We start from the raw sequence: 26,856 nt of genomic DNA, 5'->3' as shown, positions 1-26,856 counted from the left end.
GTTCCTGTTTCTCCTCGAACTCTTCCTTGAAGGATTCTAACGTTCCTTCATCTAGTGCTCATTTTACTAATCCCATGCCCCTTCCCATAATCTCTCTTTGTTTGTCTGAAAAGCACTTCTGTGGGTGGAGACAAGCAAGGCTAATGGTCGTGATGGAATCCATCCCCTTGCTTTGAAAGAGTGTGCCTCTGACCTTGCACATGTACTAGCTTATCAGTTCTGTATCTTTTTAAATATGAGAACTTTCCCATCTTCTTGGAAGCATGCTTTCGTGCGCTCCATCCCTAAGAAGGTTAACCGCTGTAACCTCTAACTGTCATCCTGTTTCTTTGGTGTCTACCATTTCCAAAGTCTTTGAATCCCACTTCAGCTCCCATATTCTCAGATATCTTGAGTCTCACAGTCTTCTCTCTGATCACCAGTATGGCTGGTTTCCATAAGGAAAGATCCACTGGTGATGTTCTTTTGTATCTTACTAATGTCTGGTCATCATCCCTGAAAAAGATTTTAGGGGTCTCATCTCTAAACTTTCCTCTTTTGGCTTCCCTCCCTCAGTTTGCTCATTCATCTTACTTCCTCTCAAGGACTTGTCCAACCATTTTTACTTTTTCTCCTCCAGGTCCTTCACTTCAGCTCCATCTCTCACTCAATCTGCATCTAGTTTCAACACAACTCCTCAATAAATGCAGACTTAGACAGGATATTTCAGTGGGGTCGACAGAGTCTGGTTAAGTTTAATGCCTCCAAGACCCAGTTTCTGCCCATATCACTTGTGAAAATTCCTCACAACTTTCCTCTCTCCTTTGGCAGTTCTTTAGTTCCACATCTTGACTCAGTGATGACATCTCTCCCTTGGAAAACCCACATTATGGATATAGCTAAGTCTACCCCTAAGAAACTGGGAGCCCTGTTTATATGTCAGAATTTTCTTTCTTCTGAACTGTTGTTCCATTTATGTATGGAGGGGGTCAGCTTTTAAGTGTAAGTCACCAGATTGAAATATGTTGTGTGTGCTTAACAGCAAACACATTTATAGTATTTTGATAATTACTAAAAGATGTTTAGGTTTAGTTCCACTCAAATAGATATGACTGTGAACATGTTTTGTGTGAATTTTTTTTGTGAAATGCTCTTTCCTGCGGATGCCATGCCCGGGTTCTTTTTGACTCAATAGTAGTCTTCCCAGGAAACTTAAGTTGCAGCAGTAGTTTCCTATGTCCCTTGTAGAAGTCAGAAATCCAAGTTCCTTGTTCACCTGACTGCATGTCTTTAGGGACCTGTAACTTTTACAAATCAGAATGGGGAGGGTTCCCCAATGTTGTCAGCAACCATAAAGTTGCCAGTTGCTAGCTGTAAGCTGCATGGCCCAGAACTTCCTTTTATCCATGCATGACATATGTAACTTTCATGTGTTTGTAGAGTACTCCAGTTCATCAGCAGGATCAACCATCTTAGGAGTAGACTTTCCTCTTTTGAAGGAGTGACCTGGCTTGATAATGATGGGCGATTTATTTATATTGATATGAGGGGAACAAATTGTGCTCATTAACATGATAAAGAAAAACAAGCATCTACATTGTTTTTTAGTGCTGCATAGCTCTTGCTTATTATTGTGTTAATTGTGTAAAAACATTTGTGCAGTATTGAGAATGATGTTCTTTGTTTATCCACTTATGATATCCCTTTTTATAGGTGAAGAGTTACATTGATTTTTTGTTGTACTTCTGGAGACAGAGCCATAACCTGGGTAGGGCGATATGCGTATGAGCCCTTAGCATCAAGCAGGAGGGACCTTATGCTTTTCAAACTGAATTAAACTTTAAATAATTCTAGAGATATTTTTTTCTTCGCAAAATTCTTTTAATTTGTTTTAAGTATAGCACATAGTTACATGAAATGAATTAAGGGTAATTGGTAATTTTATTTTATCAGAAAACAGACACTTATAGTTAACTTTAGTCATTCCTTTGAAAGTGATAGTTTAGATTATGACAGCATAATTGAGGGAGGAATTTGTATCAGTCAAGGTATAAAAAGTATACCTTTAATGTAATTTCCACACTTTAATATGTAATAAAGTAACCTAGGAGGTATTAAGTTTTTTAAGTATACTTTTTATAGTTTTTATGCTCTACCCAGGTGTAGAAACACTTAGTTATGGCTCTGGATTAGCATGATGAAATCTTTTGGTGAAATGTGGTTTTTGATTAACACTTTGCAAATATATCGAAATGGGTATTTAAAGATTCCCTTATATTGTATGTCATAGATCATCGACAAGGTATGCAACTCTCTGCTGCTAAGTAAATTTACCCTTACTCTATTATTGTGGTTTGACATCACAGGTATCCCTATCTTTTACTTTTGTTTTAGCAGGTGATTGTGGTAAGGTGGACATCACTATCTTGTATGCCTCTGATGGACTGAAGTGGAAGAACTACCTTTATGATGTCTTTACACAACTGGTACCCAAGGAAGAAGGTTCCCGTGGCATTAGGTAATTTTATATATTGTATAGAATATTCTTATTTTGATATTCACCCACTCCTCATCTTGCATGCTTTGACTTGAGACTTTTTTGTGCAAATAAGGGTAAGTTATTGACTTAGCACTGTCCGCTTCATACTTATTAATGTATGCCTGTCCATCACTGTAGGAGGGGGTTGTTTGGTGAGAAAACCTCGCATAAATTGAAATCGCGTAAAGAGAACCACTAGATCCAGGACCCATTTATAGTCTGCTTGGGAAGTGAGTCAGTTATTTTTTGCTGATGATACAGCGCTGGTGGCTGATTCAGGTGAGAAACTGCAGAAGTTGGTGACTGAGTTTGGTAAAGTGTGTGAAAGAAGAAAGCTGAGAGTAGATGTGAATAAGTCAATTGGGAGGTAAGTTTGAATGGAGAAAAACTTGAGGAAGTGAAGTGTTTTAGATATCTGGGAGTGGATTTAGCAGCGGATGGAACCATGGAAGTGGAAGTGAATCACAGGATGGGGAGGGGGCAAAGATTCTGGGAGTGTTGAAGAATGTGTGCGAGGCGGGAATGTTATATTGAAGAGCAAAAATGGGTATGTTTGAAGGAATAGTGGTTCCAACAATTTTATATGGTTGCGAGGCATGGGCTATAGATAGGGTTGTGCGGAGAGGGTGTATGTGTTGGAAATAAGATATTTGAAGACATTATGTGTGTGAGGTGGTGTGATTGAGTAAGGAATGGAAGGATAAGAGAGATGTGTGCTAATAAAAAGAGTGTTTTTGAGAGAGCAGAAGAGGGTTTGTTGAAATAGTTTGATCACATGGAGAGAATGAGTGAGGAAAGATTGACAAAAAGGATATATGTGTCAGAGGTAGAGGGAAGGAGGAGGAGTGGGAGACCAAATTGGAGGTGGAATGATGGAGTGAAAAAGATTTTAAGTGATCGGGGCCTGAACATACAGGAGGGTGAAAGGCGTGCAATTGAAAGAGTGAATTGGAACAATGTGGTATACTGGGGTTGATGTGCTGTGAGTGGATTGAACCAGGGCATGTGAAGTGTCTTGGGTAAACCATGGAAAGTTTTGTGGGGCCTGGATGTGGAAAGGGAGCTGTGGTTTCTGTGCATTACACATGACAGCTAGAGACTGAGTGTGAACAAATGTGGCCTTTTTCTTTGTCTTTTCCTAGCACTACCTCGTATGCGTGTGTGTGGGGGATGCTATTTCATATGTGGTGGGGTGGCAATGGGAATGAATAAAGGCAGCATGTATGAATACGTACATGTGTATATATATATATATATATATATATATATATATATATATATATATATGTGTGTGTGTGTGTTCTGTATGTTTATGTATGTATACGTTGAAATGTATAGGTATGTATATTTGCATGTGTGGGCGTTTATGTATATGCATGTGTATGTGGGTGGGTTGGGCCATTCTTTCGTCTGTTTCCTTGCGCTACCTCACTAACATGGGAGGTGGCAATTAAGTATAATGAATAGAAATGAATGATAAATAATGATGATAATAATAATCAATATTATTATTATTATTAGAGAATGAGTGAGGAAAGATTGACCAAGAGAATATATGTGTCGGAGGTGGAGGGAACGAGGAGAAGAGGGAGACCAAATTGGAGGTGGAAAGATGGAGTGAAAAAGATTTTGTGTGATCGGGGCCTGAACATGCAGGAGGGTGAAAGGAGGGCAAGGAATAGAGTGAATTGGATTGATGTGGTATACCGGGGTTGACGTGCTGTCAGTGGATTGAATCAAGGCATGTGAAGCGTCTGGGGTAAACCATGGAAGGCTGTGTAGGTATGTATATTTGCGTGTGTGGACGTATGTATATACATGTGTATGGGGGTGGGTTGGGCCATTCTTTCATGTGTTTCCTTGCGCTACCTCGCAAACGCGGGAGACAGCGACAAAGCAAAAAAAAAAAAAGAAAAAAAAATTATTATTATTATTAATGCAGTTCTATGATCATGAATCTTCCACATTAGCTCCGGACCTTCCCTGGGGATAGGGGAGAAAGAATACTTCCCATGTATTCCCTGCATGTCGTAGAAGGCAACTTAAAGGGGAGGGAGCGGGGGGCTGGAAATCCTCCCCTCTCGTTTTTTTTTTTTTTTAATTTTCCAAAAGAAGGAACAGAGAAGGGGGCCAGGTGAGGATATTCCCTCAAAGGCTCAGTCCTCTGTTCTTAACGCTACCTTGCTAACGTGGGAAATGGCGAATAGTTTAAAAGAAAGAATTATTATTATTTTATTATTATTATTATTATTATCATTATCATCATCATTATTATTATTATTATTATTATTATTATTATTTTTTTTTTTTTTTTTTTTTTTTTTTTTTTTTGCCGCTGTCTCCTGCGTTTGCGAGGTAGCGCAAGGAAACAGACGAAAGAAATGGCCCAACCCACCCCCATACACATGTATATACATACGTCCACACACGCAAATATACATACCTACACAGCTTTCCATGGTTTACCCCAGTCGCTTCACATGCCTTGATTCACTCCACTGACAGCACGTCAACCCCGGTATACCACATCGCTCCAATTCACTCTATTCCTTGCCCTCCTTTCACCCTCCTGCATGTTCAGGCCCCGATCACACAAAATCTTTTTCACTCCATCTTTCCACCTCCAATTTGGTCTCCCTCTTCTCCTCGTTCCCTCCACCTCCGACACATATATTCTCTTGGTCAATCTTTCCTCACTCATTCTCTCCATGTGCCCGAACCATTTCAAAACACCCTCTTCTGCTCTCTCAACCATGCTCTTTTTATTTCCACACATCTCTCTTACCCTTAAGTTACTTACTCGATCAAACCACCTCACACCACACATTGTCCTCAAACATCTCATTTCCAGCACATCCATCCTCCTGCGCACAACTCTATCCATAGCCCACGCCTCGCAACCATACAACATTGTTGGAACCACTATTCCTTCAAACATACCCATTTTTGCTTTCTGAGATAATGTTCTCGACTTCCACACATTATTATTATTATTATTATTATTATTATTATTATTTAGTGGCTCTGTGTGTTGGGTGTGTCATTTGAAGCGTTACCATAATGGGTATGAGGAGAGAGAAGAGTATGAAGTGTAGAGGTTTGAATCTACCTCAGATTGCTCATGATCTGTTGGTTACCTTAAAAAAGTTATGAGAGAATGGATTTTGCTGCAATTTTAGATAGTTAAGAAATTTTACATGATAGTAAAGGTTGAATTGATTCATGCACAAGCCTTTACATGATAGTAAAGGTTGAATTGATTCATGCATAAGCCCAAAGTACAATGCAAATATATAATTAGAAGTAGTAGATTAAGAAGTCCCACACTGATGTTTAAGCTTACACTTTTGCATAGGCTTTCCATTAACCCAACACACTCTTATTCATGTAAGCAGTTATCCATTTAATAAGAATTTTCAGGGAAGATTATCTTGTGTTCTTTTCTTTGTGGCTGTTGAAGATTGAAACATTTTCCTTTTAAATTCCTTATGATATTGGACTGTGAACCATTTTACAATACACAGCATTGTAACATATGTCAATTTTCAGGGTTGAGGTAATGAATGTAGAAGATATAAAAGATAACATTGGGCGATTGCAAGCAGTTAAATTGAAGGGAGCAAAACTGCAGGTAAGTATGGGAGATACATAATTTTGTTGCATGCTTTAGTGGTAAAAAAAATTGCAGCTGTTGTACACCTAATGATATGTGATAAAAGCATGAATTTTGTTTTAATCCTTGCTGTTATAGACCAATGAATATTGCTGGTATGTATGTATTGAAAACTTAATGGTCAGGACTATTTAAAACTGTAGAAATATTATTTGAGAAGAAATTTAAGGAAAAGAGGAAAATTGATATCCTGGAAGAACAGTGACAATAAAGAATAAAGTAATCATAAGAGAAAAATGGAGAGCAAGAATGGGTATGTTTGAGGGAATAGTAGTTCCATCAATGTTATATGGTTGTGAGGCATGTACTATAGATGGGGTTGTCTGGAAGAGGGTGGATGTGTTGGAAATGAAATGTTTGAGGACAATATGTAGTGTGAGGTGGTTTTGATCGAGTAAGGGGCCTGAACATGAATATTTTATTTTATATGTATTTATTATACTTTGTCACTGTCTCCCGCATTAGCGAGGTAGCGAGGTGGCATGAGAAGTGTGGGAGGTGGGTTGATTAGAAAGGGTAGTGAGTGGTGGGATGAAGAAATAAGATTATTAGTGAAAGAGAAGAGAGAGGCATTTGGATGATTTTTGCAGGGAAAAAATGCAATTGAGTGGGAGATGTATAAAGGAAAGAGACAGGAGGTCAAGAGAAAGGTGCAAGAGGTGAAAAAGAGGGCAAATGAGAGTTGGGGTGAGAGAGTATCATTAAATTTTAGGGAGAATAAAAAGATGTTCTGGAAGGAGGTAAATAAAGTGCGTAAGACAAGGGAGCAAATAGGAACTTCAGTGAAGGGCGCTAATGGGGAGATGATAACAAGTAGTGGTGATGTGAGAAGGAGATGGAATTAGTATTTTGAAGGTTTGTTGTATGTGTTTGATGATAGAGTGGCAGCTATAGGGTGTTTTGGTCGAGATGGTGTGCAAAGTGAGAGGGTTAGGGAAAATGATTTGGTAAACAGAGAAGAGGTAGTAAAAGCTTTGCGGAAGATGAAAGCCGGGAAGGCAACAGGTTTGGATGGTATTGCAGTGGAATCTATTAAAAAAGGGGGTGACTGTATTGTTGACTGGTTGGTAAGGTTATTTAATGTATGTATGACTCATGGTGAGGTGCCTGAGGATTGGCGGAATGCGTGCATAGTTCCAGTGTACAAAGGCAAAGGGGATACAGGTGAGTGTTCAAATTACAGAGGTATATGTCTGTTGAGTATTCATGTGAAATTATATGGGAGGGTATTGATTGAGAGGGTGAAGGCATGTACAGAGCATCAGATTGGGGAAGAGCAGTGTGGTTTCAGAAGTGGTAGAGGATGTGTGGATCAGGTGTTTGCTTTGAAGAATGTATGTGAGAAATAATTAGAAAAGCAAATGGATTTGTATGTAGCATTTATGGATCTGGAGAAGGCATATGATAGAGTTGATAGAGATGCTCTGTGGAAGGTATTAAGAATATATGGTGTGGGAGGCAAGTTGTTAGAAGCAGTGAAAAGTTTTTATTGAGGATGTAAGGCATGTGTACGTATAGGAAGAGAGGAAAGTGATTGGTTCTCAGTGAATGTAGGTTTGCGGCAGGGGTGTGTGATGTCTCCATGGTTGTTTAATTTGTTTATGGATGGGGTTGTTAGGGAGCTAAATGCAAGAGTTTTGGAAAGAGGGGCAAGTATGAAGTCTTTTGGGGATGAGAGAGCTTGGGAAGTGAGTTAGTTGTTGTTCGCTGATGATACAGTGCTGGTGGCTGATTCATGTGAGAAACTGCAGAAGCTGGTGACTGAGTTTGGTAAAGTGTGTGAAAGAAGAAAGTTAAGAGTAAATGTGAATAAGAGCAAGGTTATTAGGTACAGTAGGGTTGAGGGTCAAGTCAATTGGGAGGTAAGTTTGAATGGAGAAAAACTGGAGGAAGTAAAGTGTTTTAGATATCTGGGAGTGGATCTGGCAGCGGATGGAACCATGGAAGCGGAAGTGAATCATAGGGTGGGGGAGGGGGGCGAAAATCCTGGGAGCCTTGAAGAATGTGTGGAAGTCGAGAACATTATCTCGGAAAGCAAAAATGGGTATGTTAGAAGGAATAGTGGTTCCAACAATGTTATATGGTTGCGAGGCGTGGGCTATGGATAGAGTTGTGCGGGGGAGGGTGGATGTGCTGGAAATGAGATGTTTGAGGACAATGTGTGGTGTGAGGTGGTTTGATCGAGTAAATAACGTAAGGGTAAGAGAGATGTGTGGAAATAAAAAGAGCGTGGTTGAGAGAGCAGAAGAGGGTGTTTTGAAATGGTTTGGGCACATGGAGAGAATGAGTGAGGAAAGATTGACCAAGAGGATATATGTGTCGGAGGTGGAGGGAACGAGGAGAAGAGGGAGACCAAATTGGAGGTGGAAAGATGGAGTGAAAAAGATTTTGTGTGATCGGGGCCTGAACATGCAGGAGGGTGAAAGGAGGGCAAGGAATAGAGTGAATTGGAGCGATGTGGTATACAGGGGTTGACGTGCTGTCAGTGGATTGAATCAAGGCATGTGAAGCGTCTGGGGTAAACCATGGAAAGCTGTGTAGGTATGTATATTTGCGTGTGTGGACGTGTGTATGTACATGTGTATGGGGGGGGGGGTTGGGCCATTTCTTTCGTCTGTTTCCTTGCGCTACCTCGCTAACGCGGGAGACAGCGACAAGTATAAAAAAAAAAAAGAAAAAAAAATATATATATATATATATATATATATATATATATATATATATATATATATATATATATATATATATATATATATATATATTTACCAAATCGAAGAGGTAGTAAAAGCTTTGCGGAAGATGAAAACCGGAAAGGCAGCAAGTTTGGATGATATTGCAGTGGAATTTATTAAAAAAGGGGGTGACTGTATTATTGACTGGTTGGTAAGGTTATTTAATGTATGTATGACTCATGGTGAGGTGCCTGAGGATTGGCGGAATGCGTGCATAGTGCCATTGTACAAAGGCAAAGGGGATAAGAGTGAGTGCTCAAATTACAGAGGTATAAGCTTGTTGAGTATTACTGGTAAATTATATGGGAGGGTTTTGATTGAGAGGGTGAAGGCATGTACAGAGCATCAGATTGGGGAAGAGCAGTGTGGTTTCAGAAGTGGTAGAGGATGTGTGGATCAGGTGTTTGCTTTGAAGAATGTATGTGAGAAATAATTAGAAAAGCAAATGGATTTGTATGTAGCATTTATGGAGCTGGAGAAGGCATATGATAGAGTTGATAGAGATGCTCTGTGGAAGGTATTAAGAATATATGGTGTGGGAGGCAAGTTGTTAGAAGCAGTGAAAAGTTTTTATCGAGGATGTATGGCATGTGTACGTGTAGGAAGAGAGGAAAGTGATTGGTTCTCAGTGAATGTAGGTTTGCGGCAGGGGTGTGTGATGTCTCCATGGTTGTTTAATTTGTTTATGGATGGGGTTGTTAGGGAGGTGAATGCAAGAGTTTTGGAAAGAGGGGCAAGTATGAAGTCTGTTGGGGATGAGAGAGCTTGGGAAGTGAGTCAGTTGTTGTTCGCTGATGATACAGCGCTGGTGACTGATTCATGTGAGAAACTGCAGAAGTTGGTGACTGAGTTTGGTAAAGTGTGTGAAAGAAGAAAGTTAAGAGTAAATGTGAATAAGAGCAAGGTTATTAGGTACAGTAGGGTTGAGGGTCAAGTCAATTGGGAGGTAAGTTTGAATGGAGAAAAAATGGAGGAAGTAAAGTGTTTTAGATATCTGGGAGTGGATCTGGCAGCGGATGGAAGCGGAAGTGAATCATAGGGTGGGGGAGGGGGCGAAAATTCTGGGAGCCTTGAAGAATGTGTGGAAGTCGAGAACATTATCTCGGAAAGCAAAAATGGGTATGTTTGAAGGAATAGTGGTTCCAATAATGTTATATGGTTGTGAGGCGTGGGCTATGGATAGAGTTGTGTGCAGGAGGATGGATGTGCTGGAAATGAGATGTTTGAGGACAATTTGTGGTGTGAGGTGGTTTGATCGAGTAAGTAACGTAAGGGTAAGAGAGATGTGTGGAAAGAAAAAGAGCGTGGTTGAGAGAGCAGAAGAGGGTGTTTTGAAATGGTTTGGGCACATGGAGAGAATGAGTGAGGAAAGATTGACCAAGAGGATATATGTGTCGGAGGTGGAGGGAACGAGGAGAAGTGGGAGACCAAATTGGAGGTGGAAAGATGGAGTGAAAAAGATTTTGTGTGATCGGGGCCTGAACATGCAGGAGGGTGAAAGGAGGGCAAGGAATAGAGTGAATTGGATTGATGTGGTATATTGGGGTTGACATGCTGTCAGTGGATTGAATCAGGGCATGTGAAGCGTCTGGGGTAGACCATGGAAAGCTGTGTAGGTATGTATATTTGCGTGTGTGGACGTATGTATATACATGTGTATGGGGGTGGGTTGGGCCATTTCTTTCGTCTGTTTCCTTGCGCTACCTCGCAAACACGGGAGACAGCGACAAAGCAAAAAAAAAAAAAATATATATATATATATATATATATATATATATATATATATATATATATATATATATATATATATATATATATATATATATATTTATTTTATTTATATATATATATATATATATATATATATATATATATATATATATATATATATATATATATATATATATATATGTATCCCTTGGGAATAGGGGAGAAAGAATACTTCCCACGTATTCCCTGCATGTCGTAGAAGGCGACTAAAAGGGGAGGGAGCGGGGGGCTGGAAATCCTCCCCTCTTGTTTTTTTTTTTTTTTTTTTTTTTTTTTTTTTTTCCAAAAGAAGGAACAGAGAAGGGGGCCAGGTGAGGATATTCCCTCAGAGGCCCAGTACTCTGTTCTTAACGCTACCTTGCTAATGCGGGAAATAACGAATAGTTTGAAAGAAAAGAAATATATATATATATATATATATATATATATATATATATATATATATATATATATATATCTTTTCTTTTTTTTTCAAACTATTCACCATTTCCCGCGTTAGCAAGGTAGCATTAAGAACAGAGGACTGGGCCTCTGAGGGAATATCCTCACCTGGCCCCCTTCTCTGTTCCTTCTTTTGGAAAATGAAAAAAAAAAAAGAGAAGGCGACTAAAAGGGGAGGGAGCGGGGGGCTGGAAATCCTCCCCACTTGTTTTTTAATTTCCCAAAAGAAGGAACAGAGAAGGGGGCCAGGTGAGGATATTTCTTCTATGGCTCAGTTCTCTGTTCTTGACGCTACCTCGCTAAAGCGGGAAATGGCGAATATGTATGGAAAAAAAAAAGCCTTGAAGAATGTGTGGAAGTCGAGAACATTATCTCGGAAAGCAAAAATGGGTATGTTTGAAGGAATAGTGGTTCCAACAATGTTTTATGGTTGTGAGGCATGGGCTATGGATAGAGTTGTGCGCAGGAGGGTGGATGTGCTGGAAATGAGATGTTTGAGGACAATATGTGGTGTGAGGTGGTTTGATCGAGTAAGTAATGTAAGGGTAAGAGAGATGTGTGGAAATAAAAAGAGCGTGGTTGAGAGAGCAGAAGAGGGTGTTTTGAAATGGTTTGGGCACATGGAGAGAATGAGTGAGGAAAGATTGACCAAGAGGATATATGTGTCGGAGGTGGAGGGAACGAGGAGAAGTGGGAGACCAAATTGGAGTTGGAAAGATGGAGTGAAAAAGATTTTGTGTGATCGGGGCCTGAACATGCAGGAGGGTGAAAGGAGGGCAAGGAATAGAGTGAATTGGATTGATGTGGTATACCGGGGTTGACGTGCTGTCAGTGGATTGAATCAGGGCATGTGAAGCATCTGGGGTAAACCATGGAAAGCTGTGTAGGTATGTATATTTGCATGTGTGGACGTGTATTCATATACATGTGTATGGGGGTTGGTTGGGCCATTTCTTTCGTCTGTTTCCTTGCGCTACCTCGCAAACGCGGGAGAGAGCGACAAAGCAAAAAAAAAAAAAAGAAAAAAAAAAAATATATATATATATATATATATATATATATATATATATTGGTAAACAGAGAAGAGGTAGTAAAAGCTTTGCGGAAGATGAAATCCGGCACGGCAGCAGGTTTGGATGGTATTGCAGTGGAATTTATTATAAAAAGGGGGTGACTGTATTGTTGACTGGTTGGTAAGGTTATTTAATGTATGTATGACTCATGGTGAGGTGCCTGAGGATTGGCGGAATGCGTGCATAGTGCCATTGTACGAAGGCAAAGGGGATAAGAGTGAGTGCTCAAATTACAGAGGTATAAGTTGTTTAGTATTCCTGGTAAATTATATGGGGGGGTATTGATTGAGAGGGTGAAGGCATGTACAGAGCATCAGATTGGGGAAGAGCAGTGCAGTTTCAGAAGTGGTAGAGGATGTGTGGATCAGGTGTTTGCTTTGAAGAATGTATGTGAGAAATAATTAGAAAAGCAAATGGATTTGTATGTAGCATTTATGGATCTGGAGAAGGCATATGATAGAGTTGATAGAGATGCTCTGTGGAAGGTATTAAGAATATATGGTGTGGGAGGCAAGTTGTTAGAAGCAGTGAAAAGTTTTTATTGAGGATGTAAGGCATGTGTACGTATAGGAAGAGAGAAAAGTGATTGGTTCTCAGTGAATGTAGGTTTGCGGCAGGGGTGTGTGATGTCTCCATGGTTGTTTAATTTGTTTATGGATGGGGTTGTTATGGAGCTAAATGCAAGAGTTTTGGAAAGAGGGGCAAGTATGAAGTCTGTTGGGGATGAGAGAGCTTGGGAAGTGAGTTAGTTGTTGTTCGCTGATGATACAGTGCTGGTGGCTGATTCATGTGAGAAACTGCAGAAGCTGGTGACTGAGTTTGGTAAAGTGTGTGAAAGAAGAAAGTTAAGAGTAAATGTGAATAAGAGCAAGGTTATTAGGTACAGTAGGGTTGAGGGTCAAGTCAATTGGGAGGTAAGTTTGAATGGAGAAAAACTGGAGGAAGTAAAGTGTTTTAGATATCTGGGAGTGGATCTGGCAGCGGATGGAACCATGGAAGCGGAAGTGAATCATAGGGTGGGGGAGGGGGCGAAAATCCTGGGAGCCTTGAAGAATGTGTGGAAGTCGAGAACATTATCTCGGAAAGCAAAAATGGGTATGTTAGAAGGAATAGTGGTTCCAACAATGTTATATGGTTGCGAGGCGTGGGCTATGGATAGAGTTGTGCGCAGGAGGGTGGATGTGCTGGAAATGAGATGTTTGAGGACAATGTGTGGTGTGAGGTGGTTTGATCGAGTAAGTAACGTAAGGGTAAGAGAGATGTGTGGAAATAAAAAGAGCGTGGTTGAGAGAGCAGAAGAGGGTGTTTTGAAATGGTTTGGGCACATGGAGAGAATGAGTGAGGAAAGATTGACCAAGAGGATATATGTGTCGGAGGTGGAGGGAACGAGGAGAAGAGGGAGACCAAATTGGAGGTGGAAAGATGGAGTGAAAAAGATTTTGTGTGATCGGGGCCTGAACATGCAGGAGGGTGAAAGGAGGGCAAGGAATAGAGTGAATTGGAGCGATGTGGTATACAGGGGTTGACGTGCTGTCAGTGGATTGAATCAAGGCATGTGAAGCGTCTGGGGTAAACCATGGAAAGCTGTGTAGGTATGTATATTTGCGTGTGTGGACGTGTGTATGTACATGTGTATGGGGGGGGGGGTTGGGCCATTTCTTTCGTCTGTTTCCTTGCGCTACCTCGCTAACGCGGGAGACAGCGACAAAGTATAAAAAAAAAAAGAAAAAAAAAATATATATATATATATATATATATATATATATATATATATATATATATATATATATATATATATATATATATATATATATATATATATATTTACCAAATCGAAGAGGTAGTAAAAGCTTTGCGGAAGATGAAAACCGGAAAGGCAGCAGGTTTGGATGATATTGCAGTGGAATTTATTAAAAAAGGGGGTGACTGTATTATTGACTGGTTGGTAAGGTTATTTAATGTATGTATGACTCATGGTGAGGTGCCTGAGGATTGGCGGAATGCGTGCATAGTGCCATTGTACAAAGGCAAAGGGGATAAGAGTGAGTGCTCAAATTACAGAGGTATAAGCTTGTTGAGTATTACTGGTAAATTATATGGGAGGGTTTTGATTGAGAGGGTGAAGGCATGTACAGAGCATCAGATTGGGGAAGAGCAGTGTGGTTTCAGAAGTGGTAGAGGATGTGTGGATCAGGTGTTTGCTTTGAAGAATGTATGTGAGAAATACTTAGAAAAGCAAATGGATTTGTATGTAGCATTTATGGAGCTGGAGAAGGCATATGATAGAGTTGATAGAGATGCTCTGTGGAAGGTATTAAGAATATATGGTGTGGGAGGCAAGTTGTTTGAAGCAGTGAAAAGTTTTTGTCGAGGATGTATGGCATGTGTACGTGTAGGAAGAGAGGAAAGTGATTGGTTCTCAGTGAATCTAGGTTTGCGGCAGGGGTGTGTGATGTCTCCATGGTTGTTTAATTTGTTTATGGATGGGGTTGTTAGGGAGGTGAATGCAAGAGTTTTGGAAAGAGGGGCAAGTATGAAGTCTGTTGGGGATGAGAGAGCTTGGGAAGTGAGTCAGTTGTTGTTCGCTGATGATACAGCGCTGGTGACTGATTCATGTGAGAAACTGCAGAAGTTGGTGACTGAGTTTGGTAAAGTGTGTGAAAGAAGAAAGTTAAGAGTAAATGTGAATAAGAGCAAGGTTATTAGGTACAGTAGGGTTGAGGGTCAAGTCAATTGGGAGGTAAGTTTGAATGGAGAAAAACTGGAGGAAGTAAAGTGTTTTAGATATCTGGGAGTGGATCTGGCAGCGGATGGAACCATGGAAGCGGAAGTGAATCATAGGGTGGGGGAGGGGGCGAAAATTCTGGGAGCCTTGAAGAATGTGTGGAAGTCGAGAACATTATCTCGGAAAGCAAAAATGGGTATGTTTGAAGGAATAGTGGTTCCAATAATGTTATATGGTTGCGAGGCGTGGGCTATGGATAGAGTTGTGTGCAGGAGGATGGATGTGCTGGAAATGAGATGTTTGAGGACAATGTGTGGTGTGAGGTGGTTTGATCGAGTAAGTAACGTAAGGGTAAGAGAGATGTGTGGAAAGAAAAAGAGCGTGGTTGAGAGAGCAGAAGAGGGTGTTTTGAAATGGTTTGGGCACATGGAGAGAATGAGTGAGGAAAGATTGACCAAGAGGATATATGTGTCGGAGGTGGAGGGAACGAGGAGAAGTGGGAGACCAAATTGGAGGTGGAAAGATGGAGTGAAAAAGATTTTTTGTGATCGGGGCCTGAACATGCAGGAGGGTGAAAGGAGGGCAAGGAATAGAGTGAATTGGATTGATGTGGTATACTGGGGTTGACATGCTGTCAGTGGATTGAATCAGGGCATGTGAAGCGTCTGGGGTAGACCATGGAAAGCTGTGTAGGTATGTATATTTGCGTGTGTGGACGTATGTATATACATGTGTATGGGGGTGGGTTGGGCCATTTCTTTCGTCTGTTTCCTTGCGCTACCTCGCAAACACGGGAGACAGCGACAAAGCAAAAAAAAAAAATATATATATATATATATATATATATATATATATATATATATATATATATATATATATATATATATATATTTTTTTTTTTTTTTTATACTTTGTCGCTGTCTCCCGCGTTTGCGTGCATTAAGAACAGAGGACTGGGCCTCTGAGGGAATATCCTCACCTGGCCCCCTTCTCTGTTCCTTCTTTTGGAAAATAAAAAAAAAAAAAGAGAAGGCGACTAAAAGGGGAGGGAGCGGGGGGCTGGAAATCCTCCCCACTTGTTTTTTAATTTCCCAAAAGAAGGAACAGAGAAGGGGGCCAGGTGAGGATATTTCTTCTATGGCTCAGTTCTCTGTTCTTGACGCTACCTCGCTAAAGCGGAAAATGGCGAATATGTATGGAAAAAAGAAAAGCCTTGAAGAATGTGTGGAAGTCGAGAACATTATCTCGGAAAGCAAAAATGGGTATGTTTGAAGGAATAGTGGTTCCAACAATGTTGTATGGTTGTGAGGCATGGGCTATGGATAGAGTTGTGCGCAGGAGGGTGGATGTGCTGGAAATGAGATGTTTGAGGACAATATGTGGTGTGAGGTGGTTTGATCGAGTAAGTAATGTAAGGGTAAGAGAGATGTGTGGAAATAAAAAGAGCGTGGTTGAGAGAGCAGAAGAGGGTGTTTTGAAATGGTTTGGGCACATGGAGAGAATGAGTGAGGAAAGATTGCCCAAGAAGATATATGTGTCGGAGGTGGAGGGAACGAGGAGAAGTGGGAGACCAAATTGGAGGTGGAAAGATGGAGTGAAAAAGATTTTGTGTGATCGGGGCCTGAACATGCAGGAGGGTGAAAGGAGGGCAAGGAATAGAGTGAATTGGATTGATGTGGTATACCGGGGTTGACGTGCTGTCAGTGGATTGAATCAGGGCATGTGAAGCGTCTGGAGTAAACCATGGAAAGCTGTGTAGGTATGTATATTTGCATGTGTGGACGTGTATGCATATACATGTGTATGGGGGTGGGTTGGGCCATTTCTTTCGTCTGTTTCCTTGCGCTACCTCGCAAACGCGGGAGACAGCGACAAAGCAAAAAAAAAAAAAAAGAAAAAAAAAATATATATATATATATATATATATATATATATATATTTGGTAAACAGAGAAGAGGTAGTAAAAGCTTTGCGGAAGATGAAAGCCGGCAAGGCAGCAGGTTTGGATGGTATTGCAGTGGAATTTATTATAAAAGGGGGTGACTGTATTGTTGACTGGTTGGTAAGGTTATTTAATGTATGTATGACTCATGGTGAGGTGCCTGAGGATTGGCGGAATGCGTGCATAGTGCCATTGTACAAAGGCAAAGGGGATAAGAGTGAGTGCTCAAATTACAGAGGTATAAGTTTGTTGAGTATTCCTGGTAAATTATATGGGAGGGTATTGATTGAGAGGGTGAAGGCATGTACAGAGCATCAGATTGGGGAAGAGCAGTGCAGTTTCAGAATTGGTAGAGGATGTGTGGATCAGGTGTTTGCTTTGAAGAATGTATGTGAGAAATAATTAGAAAAGCAAATGGATTTGTATGTAGCATTTATGGATCTGGAGAAGGCATATGATAGAGTTGATAGAGATGCTCTGTTGAAGGTATTAAGAATATATGGTGTGGGAGGCAAGTTGTTAGAAGCAGTGAAAAGTTTTTATCGAGGATGTAAGGCATGTGTACGTGTAGGAAGAGAGGAAAGTGATTGGTTCTCAGTGAATCTAGGTTTGCGGCAGGGGTGTGTGATGTCTCCATGGTTTTTTAATTTGTTTATGGATGGGGTTGTTAGGGAGGTAAATGCAAGAGTCCTGGAAAGAGGGGCAAGTATGAAGTCTGTTGGGGATGAGAGAGCTTGGGAAGTGAGTCAGTTGTTGTTCGCTGATGATACAGCGCTGGTGGCTGATTCATGTGAGAAACTGCAGAAGCTGGTGACTGAGTTTGGTAAAGTATGTGGAAGAAGTAAGTTAAGAGTAAATGTGAATAAGAGCAAGGTTATTAGGTACAGTAGGGTTGAGGGTCAAGTCAATTGGGAGGTGAGTTTGAATGGAGAAAAACTGGAGGAAGTGAAGTGCTTTAGATATCTGGGAGTGGATCTGTCAGCGGATGGAACCATGGAAGCGGAAGTGGATCATAGGGTGGGGGAGGGGGCGAAAATTTTGGGAGCCTTGAAGAATGTGTGGAAGTCGAGAACATTATCTCGGAAAGCAAAAATGGGTATGTTTGAAGGAATAGTGGTTCCAACAATGTTGTATGGTTGCGAGGCGTGGGCTATGGATAGAGTTGTGCGCGGGAGGATGGATGTGCTGGAAATGAGATGTTTGAGGACAATGTGTGGTGTGAGGTGGTTTGATCGAGTAAGTAACGTAAGGGTAAGAGAGATGTGTGGAAATAAAAAGAGCGTGGTTGAGAGAGCAGAAGAGGGTGTTTTGAGGTGGTTTGGGCACATGGAGAGAATGAGTGAGGAAAGATTGACCAAGAGGATATATGTGTCGGAGGTGGAGGGAACGAGGAGAAGAGGGAGACCAAATTGGAGGTGGAAAGATGGAGTGAAAAAGATTTTGTGTGATCGGGGCCTGAACATGCAGGAGGGTGAAAGGAGGGCAAGGAATAGAGTGAATTGGAGCGATGTGGTATACAGGGGTTGACATGCTGTCGGTGGATTGAATCAAGGCATGTGAAGCGTCTGGGGTAAACCATGGAAAGCTGTGTAGGTATGTATATTTGCGTGTGTGGACGTGTGTATGTACATGTGTATGGGGGGGGGGGGTTGGGCCATTTCTTTCGTCTGTTTCCTTGCGCTACCTCGCAAACGCGGGAGACAGCGACAAAGTATGAAAAAAAAAGAAAATATATATATATATATATATATATATATATATATATATATATATATATATATATATATATATATATATTTATATATATATATAGTGACAAAGTATGATAAAATAAATAAATATATATATATTTGTTGAGGCGTTTATGTATATACATGTGTATGTAGGTGGGTTGGCTCATTCCTCGTCTGTTTCATTGCGCTACTTCAGTAACACGGAGATGGCGGTTATATATGATAATACTAATAATAAAAATGTTTGTGATTGATACTAATTTTAGATGAATCTTTTCAGATCATCATTTTATCTCCATACTTCTTGACTCACATTGCTGAACATGGAAGAAGCGAGTTAGGACAGGTATTCATACCACAGAAAGTTTTGGCCTTGTTACTAGGAGTGGATGACAGTCAGTTTACCATGGCACATTTATCTGGTGAGTAAATATTTTGAAAGGTAATGTATTTGAAGGGCACCACAAGCCAATGTTGTCTTTTATCTAATAATAATTGATTAATATTTGAAGCTATGTATCACATCATATGGAAAGATTTAATTTTGAATTTTGTGATTTTATTTAGATATTTTGTTTGATATTTTGTCCCTGGGGATAGGGGAGAAAAATACTTCCCACGCATTCCTCACGTGTCGTAGAAGACGACTAAAGGGGACGGGAGCAGGAGGCTAGAAACCCTCACCTCCTTGTATTTTAATTTTCTAAAAGGGGAAACAGAAGGAGTCACGCGGGGAGTGCTCATCCTCCTCGAAGACTCAGATTGGGGTGTCTAAATGTGTGTGGATGTAGCCAAGATGAGAAAAAAGGAGAGATAGGTAGTATGTTTGAGGAAAGGAACCTGGATGTTTTGGTTCCGAGTGAAACGAAGCTCAAGGGTAAAGGGGAAGAGTGGTTTGGGAATGTCTTGGGAGTAAAGTCAGGGGCTAGTGAGAGGACAAGAGCAAGGGAAAGAGTAGCACTACTCCTGAAACAGGAGTGGTGGGAGTATGTGATAGAGTGTAAGAAAGTAAGCTCTAGATTGATATGGGTAAAACTGAAAGTTGATGGAGAGAGATGGGTGATTATTGGTGCTTATGCACCTGGGCATGAGAAAAAAGATCATGAAATGCAAGTGTTTTGGGCCATTTTGATACTTTTTTTCCTACCCGTCGAAGCATTGGAGCTCTCTACCTTCTCATGTCTTTCTCAATAACTATGACCTGACACATTTCAAAAGACAGGTTTTTCACATCCTCCAAAGTTCATAAATACTTTCCCTCGCCATTTCTTTTTCCGCTTCATCATTCTCTCTATATTTCAGTTAAGGTACGGTCTTGATGTGGGCTTTTGTCCATGACTGGAGAAAAAAGTTTTTTTATGTATATTCAGAAAGCACGAAAAGATAAAAAGAAATCTAGTGCCAATTTGGTACTATGCATTCAGGATTTTTTATGTATATGTATACTGCAACATTATTTTCCTTGAAAGTTATTCAAAATAGTGACTGTATGCAAAGTACAAATGTATATGCAGATTATTATGGATCTTTTAGATAAAGTGTCTCTAGGAGGACATCATAACCTCTTCTTGTGGGAGCCACTTACTTTAGAATTTTTAAACGAGAAATCTGATTCTTAACTAGGGTCACTCTTTTTAAATTCATAATTCTGAATCTTTGAACGTTTATTTATGTTAAATGTAGTAATTGTTCTTCCCCATTTAATCTTTGTTGAGTACGGAAGGTATGGTTTTTGTTAAAAGATTTATTACTGTGCTTTGACAAAAGATGCTTTGAAATCACAAACACCAGCTGCCATTCATTCCAGTGCCTGTTGTTGGTGACTTTGGCTTGTCTGTGTTCAATCTGTATTTGGCTGCCATCTGGCATATAGGCCTACAGCTGCATAACTGTTACTTTCATTAGCAGCTGATGTCAAAATTATTCTTAGGCTGTTGTTGGTTGGTTTGGGGAAATAGTTGCTTATGGGTGTTAGATACTGTATTTTTTTTTACCATTATCTGAAGGCCTGATTGTATTGATCTGGTGGGTTGCTAGAAATGATTTATAAGCATCCTTTGCTAGAATATAAACATTATTTTCTCAATAGAAAACTGATTATTGATGTTAAATATCTTTTCAGCTTTGTATTCCTACAATGACTGGCATCGGCTCAAGGTTCGAAATATGGATCTGGACTTCATATGTGAAGTTTTATCAGAGAGCATCAATATCCTCAATAGCTGTGAACTATATGAAGGATACAATGATGAAAGAGCTGCAAGGTTCAAGGTTACACCTCGCAAAGTAAACATGGTAATAATAGTTTCTTTTTTTAAACTTTATGATATTTTCTGAATTTATGAATTTTTGTAATATGATATTGTGCTTACACAGAATACATTTATCTTTTCTGAAGGGTGTCTTGAAGAACTACTGATATAATATTTTCTATGTAGATTATACATTTGAATGCATAGTAACCTCCTAAATAGACTTTTTCTGTAAGCTTAACCTTTAGTTACTTTATTTCTGTGAGAGGGAGAGGGGTATATGCATGATGGTTACAAAGATTTGCTTCTTTTTAGCAGGATTTAGTTAGTGACAAGGGGAAATGATAGTGATTTGCTTTAGAGAGGCAGAGGGGTATATGCATGATAGTTACAAAGATTTTATTCCTTTTAGCAGGATTTAGCCAGTGACAAGGGAAATGATAGTGACTTCCTTTCTCTGTGGTAGTGTTTAGGCATAATCCAAGTAATATACCACTTAAACCAGGTAACAGCCACAACCCATCTTGGTAGAAGGATGAAAGGGACTGAATATTTTCACTGTCGTGTCTTGTAGAGGCCATACTTTGTCATTTTCAAATTGAAGTAGTGTAAATCGTGAAAGATCAACAGCTTGTCATAAAGCCTCAGCAGTGGTGCTTCACAATCTAAGAGATTGCTTCATTTTTCCAAAAGCACTTCTCATGAGATTTATTTCATTGCACTTCTACATTTTTTGGCATTTTGGCTGAGGTTTATGTGTCAGACATTACTTATTTTTTATTATTTATCATACTTTGTTGCTGTCTCCCATGTTAGGGAGTTCGCTCAAAGAAACAGACGAAAGAATGGCCCAACCCACCCATATAAACACCTTTCACACAGACATATATATATAACCTATACATTTCAGCGTATACATACATTACATACAAAGACATATACGTATATACACATGTACTTATTCATACATGCTGCCTTCATCCATTCCTGCCGCCACCCCATTACACATGAAGTGGCACCCCCCTCCCCCCATGTGTGCACGAGGTAGTGCTAGGAAAAGACAGCAAAGGCCACTTTTGTTCACACTCAGTCTCTAGCTGTCATGTGTAATGCACCGAAACCACAGCTTCCTTTCTACATCCAGGCCCGACAAAACTTTCCATGGTTTACCCCAGATGCTCCACCTGCCCTGGGTCAATCCATTGACAGCACATTGACCCCAGTATACCACATTGTTCCAATTCACTCTATTCCTTCCACGCCTTTCACCCTTCTGTACGTTCAGGCCCTGATTGCTCAAAATCTTTTTTACTCCATCCCTCCACCTCCAATTTGGTCTCTCACTTCTCGTTCCCTCCACCTCTGACACGTATATCCTCTTGGTCAATCTTTCCTCACTCATTCTCTCCATGTGACCAGACCATTTCAATACACCTTCTTCTGCTCTCTCAACCACACTCTTTTTATTACCACACATCTCTCTTACCCTTCAATTACTTACTCGATCAAACCACCTCACACCACATATTGTCCTCAAACATCTCGTTTCCATCACATCCACCTTTCTCCACACAACCCTATGTATAGCCCATGCCTCACAACCGTATAACATTGTTGGAACCACTATTCCTTCAAACATACCCATTTTTGCTTTCCGAGATAATGTTCTCGCCTTCCACACATTCTTCAACGCTCCCAGAATCTTTGCTCCCTCCCCCGTCCTGTGACTCACTTCCGCTTCCATGGTTCCATCCACTGCAAAATCCACTCCCAGATATCTAAAACATTTCACTTCCAGTTTTTTTCCATTCAAACTTACCTCCCAATTAACTTGTCCCTCAACCATACTGAACCTAATAACTTTGTTCTTATTCACATTTGCTTTCAGCTTTCTTCTTTCACATACTTTACCAAACTCAGTCACCAACTTCTGAAGTTTCTCACCCGAATCAGCCACCAGTGCTGTATCATCAGCGGACAACAACTGACTCACTTCCCAAGACCTCTCATCTGCAACTGACTGCATACTTACCCCTCTCTCCAAAACTCTTGTATTCACTTCCCTAACAACCCCACCCATAAACAAATTAAACAACCATGGAGACATCATGCACCCCTGCCACAAACCGACATTCGCTGAGAACCAATCACTTTCCTCTCTCTCGTACACATGCCTTATTCCTCGATAAAAACTTTTCAATGCTTTTAGCAACTTACCTCCCACACCATATACTCTTAATACCTTCCACAGAGCATCTCTATCAACTCTATCATATGCCTTCTCTAGATCCATAAATGCTACATACAAATCCATCTGTTTTTCTAGATATTTCTCATATACATTCTTCAAAGCAAACACCTGATCCACACATCCTCTACCACTTCTGAAACCACACTGCTCTTCCCCAATCTGATGCTCTTTAAATGCCTTCACCCTCTCAATCAATACCCTCCCATATAATTTCCCATGAATACTCAACAGACTTATACCTCTGTAATTTGAACACTCACCTGTATCCCCTTTGCCTTTGTACAATGGCACTATGCATACATTCTGCCAATCCTCAGGCACTTCACCATGAACCGTACATACATTGAGTATCCTCACCAATCAGTCAACAACAGTCACCCCCTTTTTTAATAAATTCCACAGCAGTACCATCCCAACCCGCAGCCTTGCTGGCTTTCATCTTCCACAAAGTTTTCACTACCTCTTCTCTGTTTACCAAATCATTCTCCCCAACCCTCTCACTTTGCACACCACCTCGACCAAAACAACCTATATCTGCCACTCTTATCATCAAACACATTCAACAAACCTTCAAAATACTCACTCCATCTCCCTCTCACTTCATCACTTCTTGTAATCACCTCCCCATTTGCCCCCTTCACTGATGTTCCCATTTGTTCTCTTGTCTTATGCACTTTATTTACCTCCCTCCCAAACTTTTTTATTCTCCCTAAGATTTAACGATATTATCTCACCCCAACTCTCATTTGCCCTTTTTTTCACCTCTTGCACCTTTCTCTTGACCTCCTGCCTCTTTCTTTTATACATCTCCCAGTCATTTGCACTATTTCCCAGCAAAAATTGTTAAAATGCCTTTCTTTTCTCTTTCACTAACAATCTTACTTCTTCATCTCACCACTCACTGACCTTTCTGATCTGCCCACCTCCCCCCTTTCTCATACCACAAGCATCTTTTGTGCAAGCCATCACTGCTTCCCTACATACATCCCATTCCTCCCCCACTCCCCTTACTTCATTTGCTCTCACCTTTTTCCAATCTGCACTAAATCTCTCCTGGTACTTCCTCCCACAAGTCTCCTTTCCAAGCTCACTTACTCTCACCTTTTTCTTCACCCCAACATTCTCTCTTCTCTTCTGAAAACCTCTACATATCTTCACCTTCGCCTCCACAAGATAATGATCAGACATCCCTCCCATTGCCACTCTCAGCACATTAACATCCAAAAGTCTCTCTTTCACGTTCCTATCAATTAAGACATAATCCAATAATGCTCTCTGGCCGTCTCTCCTACTTACATATGTATACTTATATATATCTCTTTTTAAACCAGGTATTCCCAATCACCAGTCCTTTTTCAGCACACAAATCTACAAGCTCTTCACCATTTCCATTTACAACGCACGCTGAACACCCCATGTACACCAATTATATCCTCAACTGTGTCAGACATATTAGATACAAATTTAATTAATTGATCAATCATATTACCACTACAACCTGTCTGGGTGTTGGAAAGGTTTGTGATGGCTGTGTTGTGAGCTGGCACTTTAGAGATAGTCAAATAGCACTTCTCTGACCAGTTAGGTGTCTTTCCTTTCTGCCTCACCCACATGTGGACTGCTGGCATTCTTTCCACACATAAACTATCTCTCCTTATCATACATAACGCTTGACAATAATTAAGTTACATGGCTCATTCTGTGAGACTCTAATTTTCCTTTGGTTAACACTATGTGCTAGCCCTGCATTTAGGCAAAATGTTAGGAGCATTAGCTAGAAGTAGTAGGTAGGAATATTTAGGCAGGAGCATTGGGTAGAAATAATAGGTAGAAGTAGTATGTAGGATCATTAGGTAGTAGTATGTAGGAGCATTAGGTAGGAGCCTCTGCAAACACTGAGCTAGAGTTGCCCTCTGCCAGTGGCCTGTTAAGGCTGAGGCATTAAAGGCTAAGAAGCAGCATTGGGGCTCACTAGTTATGGAGACTATTGCTGTGGCCACCCTCTTGAGGGAGTTCTAATTGGATGCAAGAGATATAGATAGATGGATACATCATTCTTAGAAACCATATTTAGTCTGACCTGTCTTTAGGAGGTGGGAAGTTATAACACCTTGCCTTGTATTCTCAACTGTTCTTGAGCTAAGCTTTTGTGTAAAAAATTAGTACCCAGATTTAGCCTTGGATGTTTGTGTTCTGAAAATTATCTGTCCAGGTAAGCTCATGTGTGATCTTAGTTACTTTTTTCATTAGTTGATAGCACACACTTGTATATTTCCAGCAAACAACATCATCTTTGAAGAATTCTGCAGTTCACTCACATTTTCTGTGACTTTTTATCTATGTGTATATATGTATATATATATATATATGTATATATGTATATATGTGAATCATAGGGTGGGGGAGGGGGCGAAAATCCTGGGAGCCTTGAAGAATGTGTGGAAGTCGAGAACATTATCTCGGAAAGCAAAAATGGGTATGTTTGAAGGAATAGTGGTTCCAACAATGTTGTATGGTTGCGAGGCGTGGGCTATGGATAGAGTTGTGCGCAGGAGGATGGATGTGCTGGAAATGAGATGTTTGAGGACAATGTGTGGTGTGAGGTGGTTTGATCGAGTGAGTAACGTAAGGGTAAGAGAGATGTGTGGAAATAAAAAGAGCGTGGTTGAGAGAGCAGAAGAGGGTGTTTTGAAGTGGTTTGGGCACATGGAGAGGATGAGTGAGGAAAGATTGACCAAGAGGATATATGTGTCGGAGGTGGAGGGAACAAGGAGAAGAGGGAGACCAAATTGGAGGTGGAAAGATGGAGTGAAAAAGATTTTGTGTGATCGGGGCCTGAACATGCAGGAGGGTGAAAGGAGGGCAAGGAATAGAGTGAATTGGAGCGACGTGGTATACCGGGGCTGACGTGCTGTCAGTGGATTGAATCAAGGCATGTGAAGCGTCTGGGGTAAACCATGGAAAGCTGTGTAGGTATGTATATTTGCGTGTGTGGACGTATGTATATACATGTGTATGGGAGGGGTGGTTGGGCCTATTTCTTTCGTCTGTTTCCTTGCGCTACCTCGCAAACGCGGGAGACAGCGACAAAGTATAAAAAAAAAAAAAAAAAGTTCAGAGTATTTTCAGCTTATAAGACTTTTTGTTTCAAAATTGAAACATTACATATTCAGACACTTCTGTACTTGAAACTTTCACTGGAATTATATGATAAAGTTCTCATTTTCAGAAAGGTACTAAGTAAATACGAAGCAAATCATCAACTGATACTTTATGTTTGTCTTTATTTAAGAGATTAATTAAAGGTCATAAAGACAACCTACCAAAATTTTAACCAAAGATTTGTATTGAGCGTGAAAAATAATCCTTATGTTAATGTTTTGAAGAAGACCTATTTTTGTGAGAAAACTACCAAAAATCAAAGGTAATACTTCAGGATATTTTTCAGCTGAAAAAAATATTTTGTTTCAAAATTGAATCATAACATATTCAGACACTTCTCTACATGAAACTGTCATGGAAAATATATGTTAAACCTCTCTGTTATCGATAGATGCCAAGTGAATTCGAAGCAAATGATAAAATGATACTTTATAATTATCTACATTTAACAGATTAATTAAAGGTCATCAAGACGACCTACCGAAATTTTAACCCCAGATTTTTATTCAGTGTAGAAAACTACCAAAAATTGAAGGCAATAGTTCAGGGTATTTTTCAGCTGAAAAAACTTTTGTTTCAAAATT

General features: G+C 40.1%; 1 protein-coding gene across 4 annotated transcripts in view; it reads left to right on the top strand.

The window, feature by feature from the left end:
- Window positions 1-26,856, top strand: part of stumps (DBB domain-containing protein stumps) — a 165,490-nt gene that overhangs the window by 45,946 nt on the left and 92,688 nt on the right. For 3 of the 4 annotated variants that reach the window (XM_071674988.1, XM_071674986.1, XM_071674989.1), the window contains exons 2-5: window positions 2,374-2,497; window positions 6,068-6,149; window positions 18,888-19,029; window positions 20,730-20,902. In XM_071674988.1, coding sequence (XP_071531089.1) covers window positions 2,374-2,497; window positions 6,068-6,149; window positions 18,888-19,029; window positions 20,730-20,902 — 521 coding nt within the window. The remainder of the gene's footprint in view (window positions 1-2,373; window positions 2,498-6,067; window positions 6,150-18,887; window positions 19,030-20,729; window positions 20,903-26,856) is intronic. The other variant, XM_071674987.1, reaches the window with a different exon arrangement.

The sequence above is a fragment of the Panulirus ornatus genome, chromosome 20, assembly GCF_036320965.1.
Source record: "Panulirus ornatus isolate Po-2019 chromosome 20, ASM3632096v1, whole genome shotgun sequence".
Lineage (NCBI taxonomy): Eukaryota > Metazoa > Arthropoda > Malacostraca > Decapoda > Palinuridae > Panulirus > Panulirus ornatus.
This window is presented reverse-complemented; position numbering and strand designations above follow the sequence as displayed.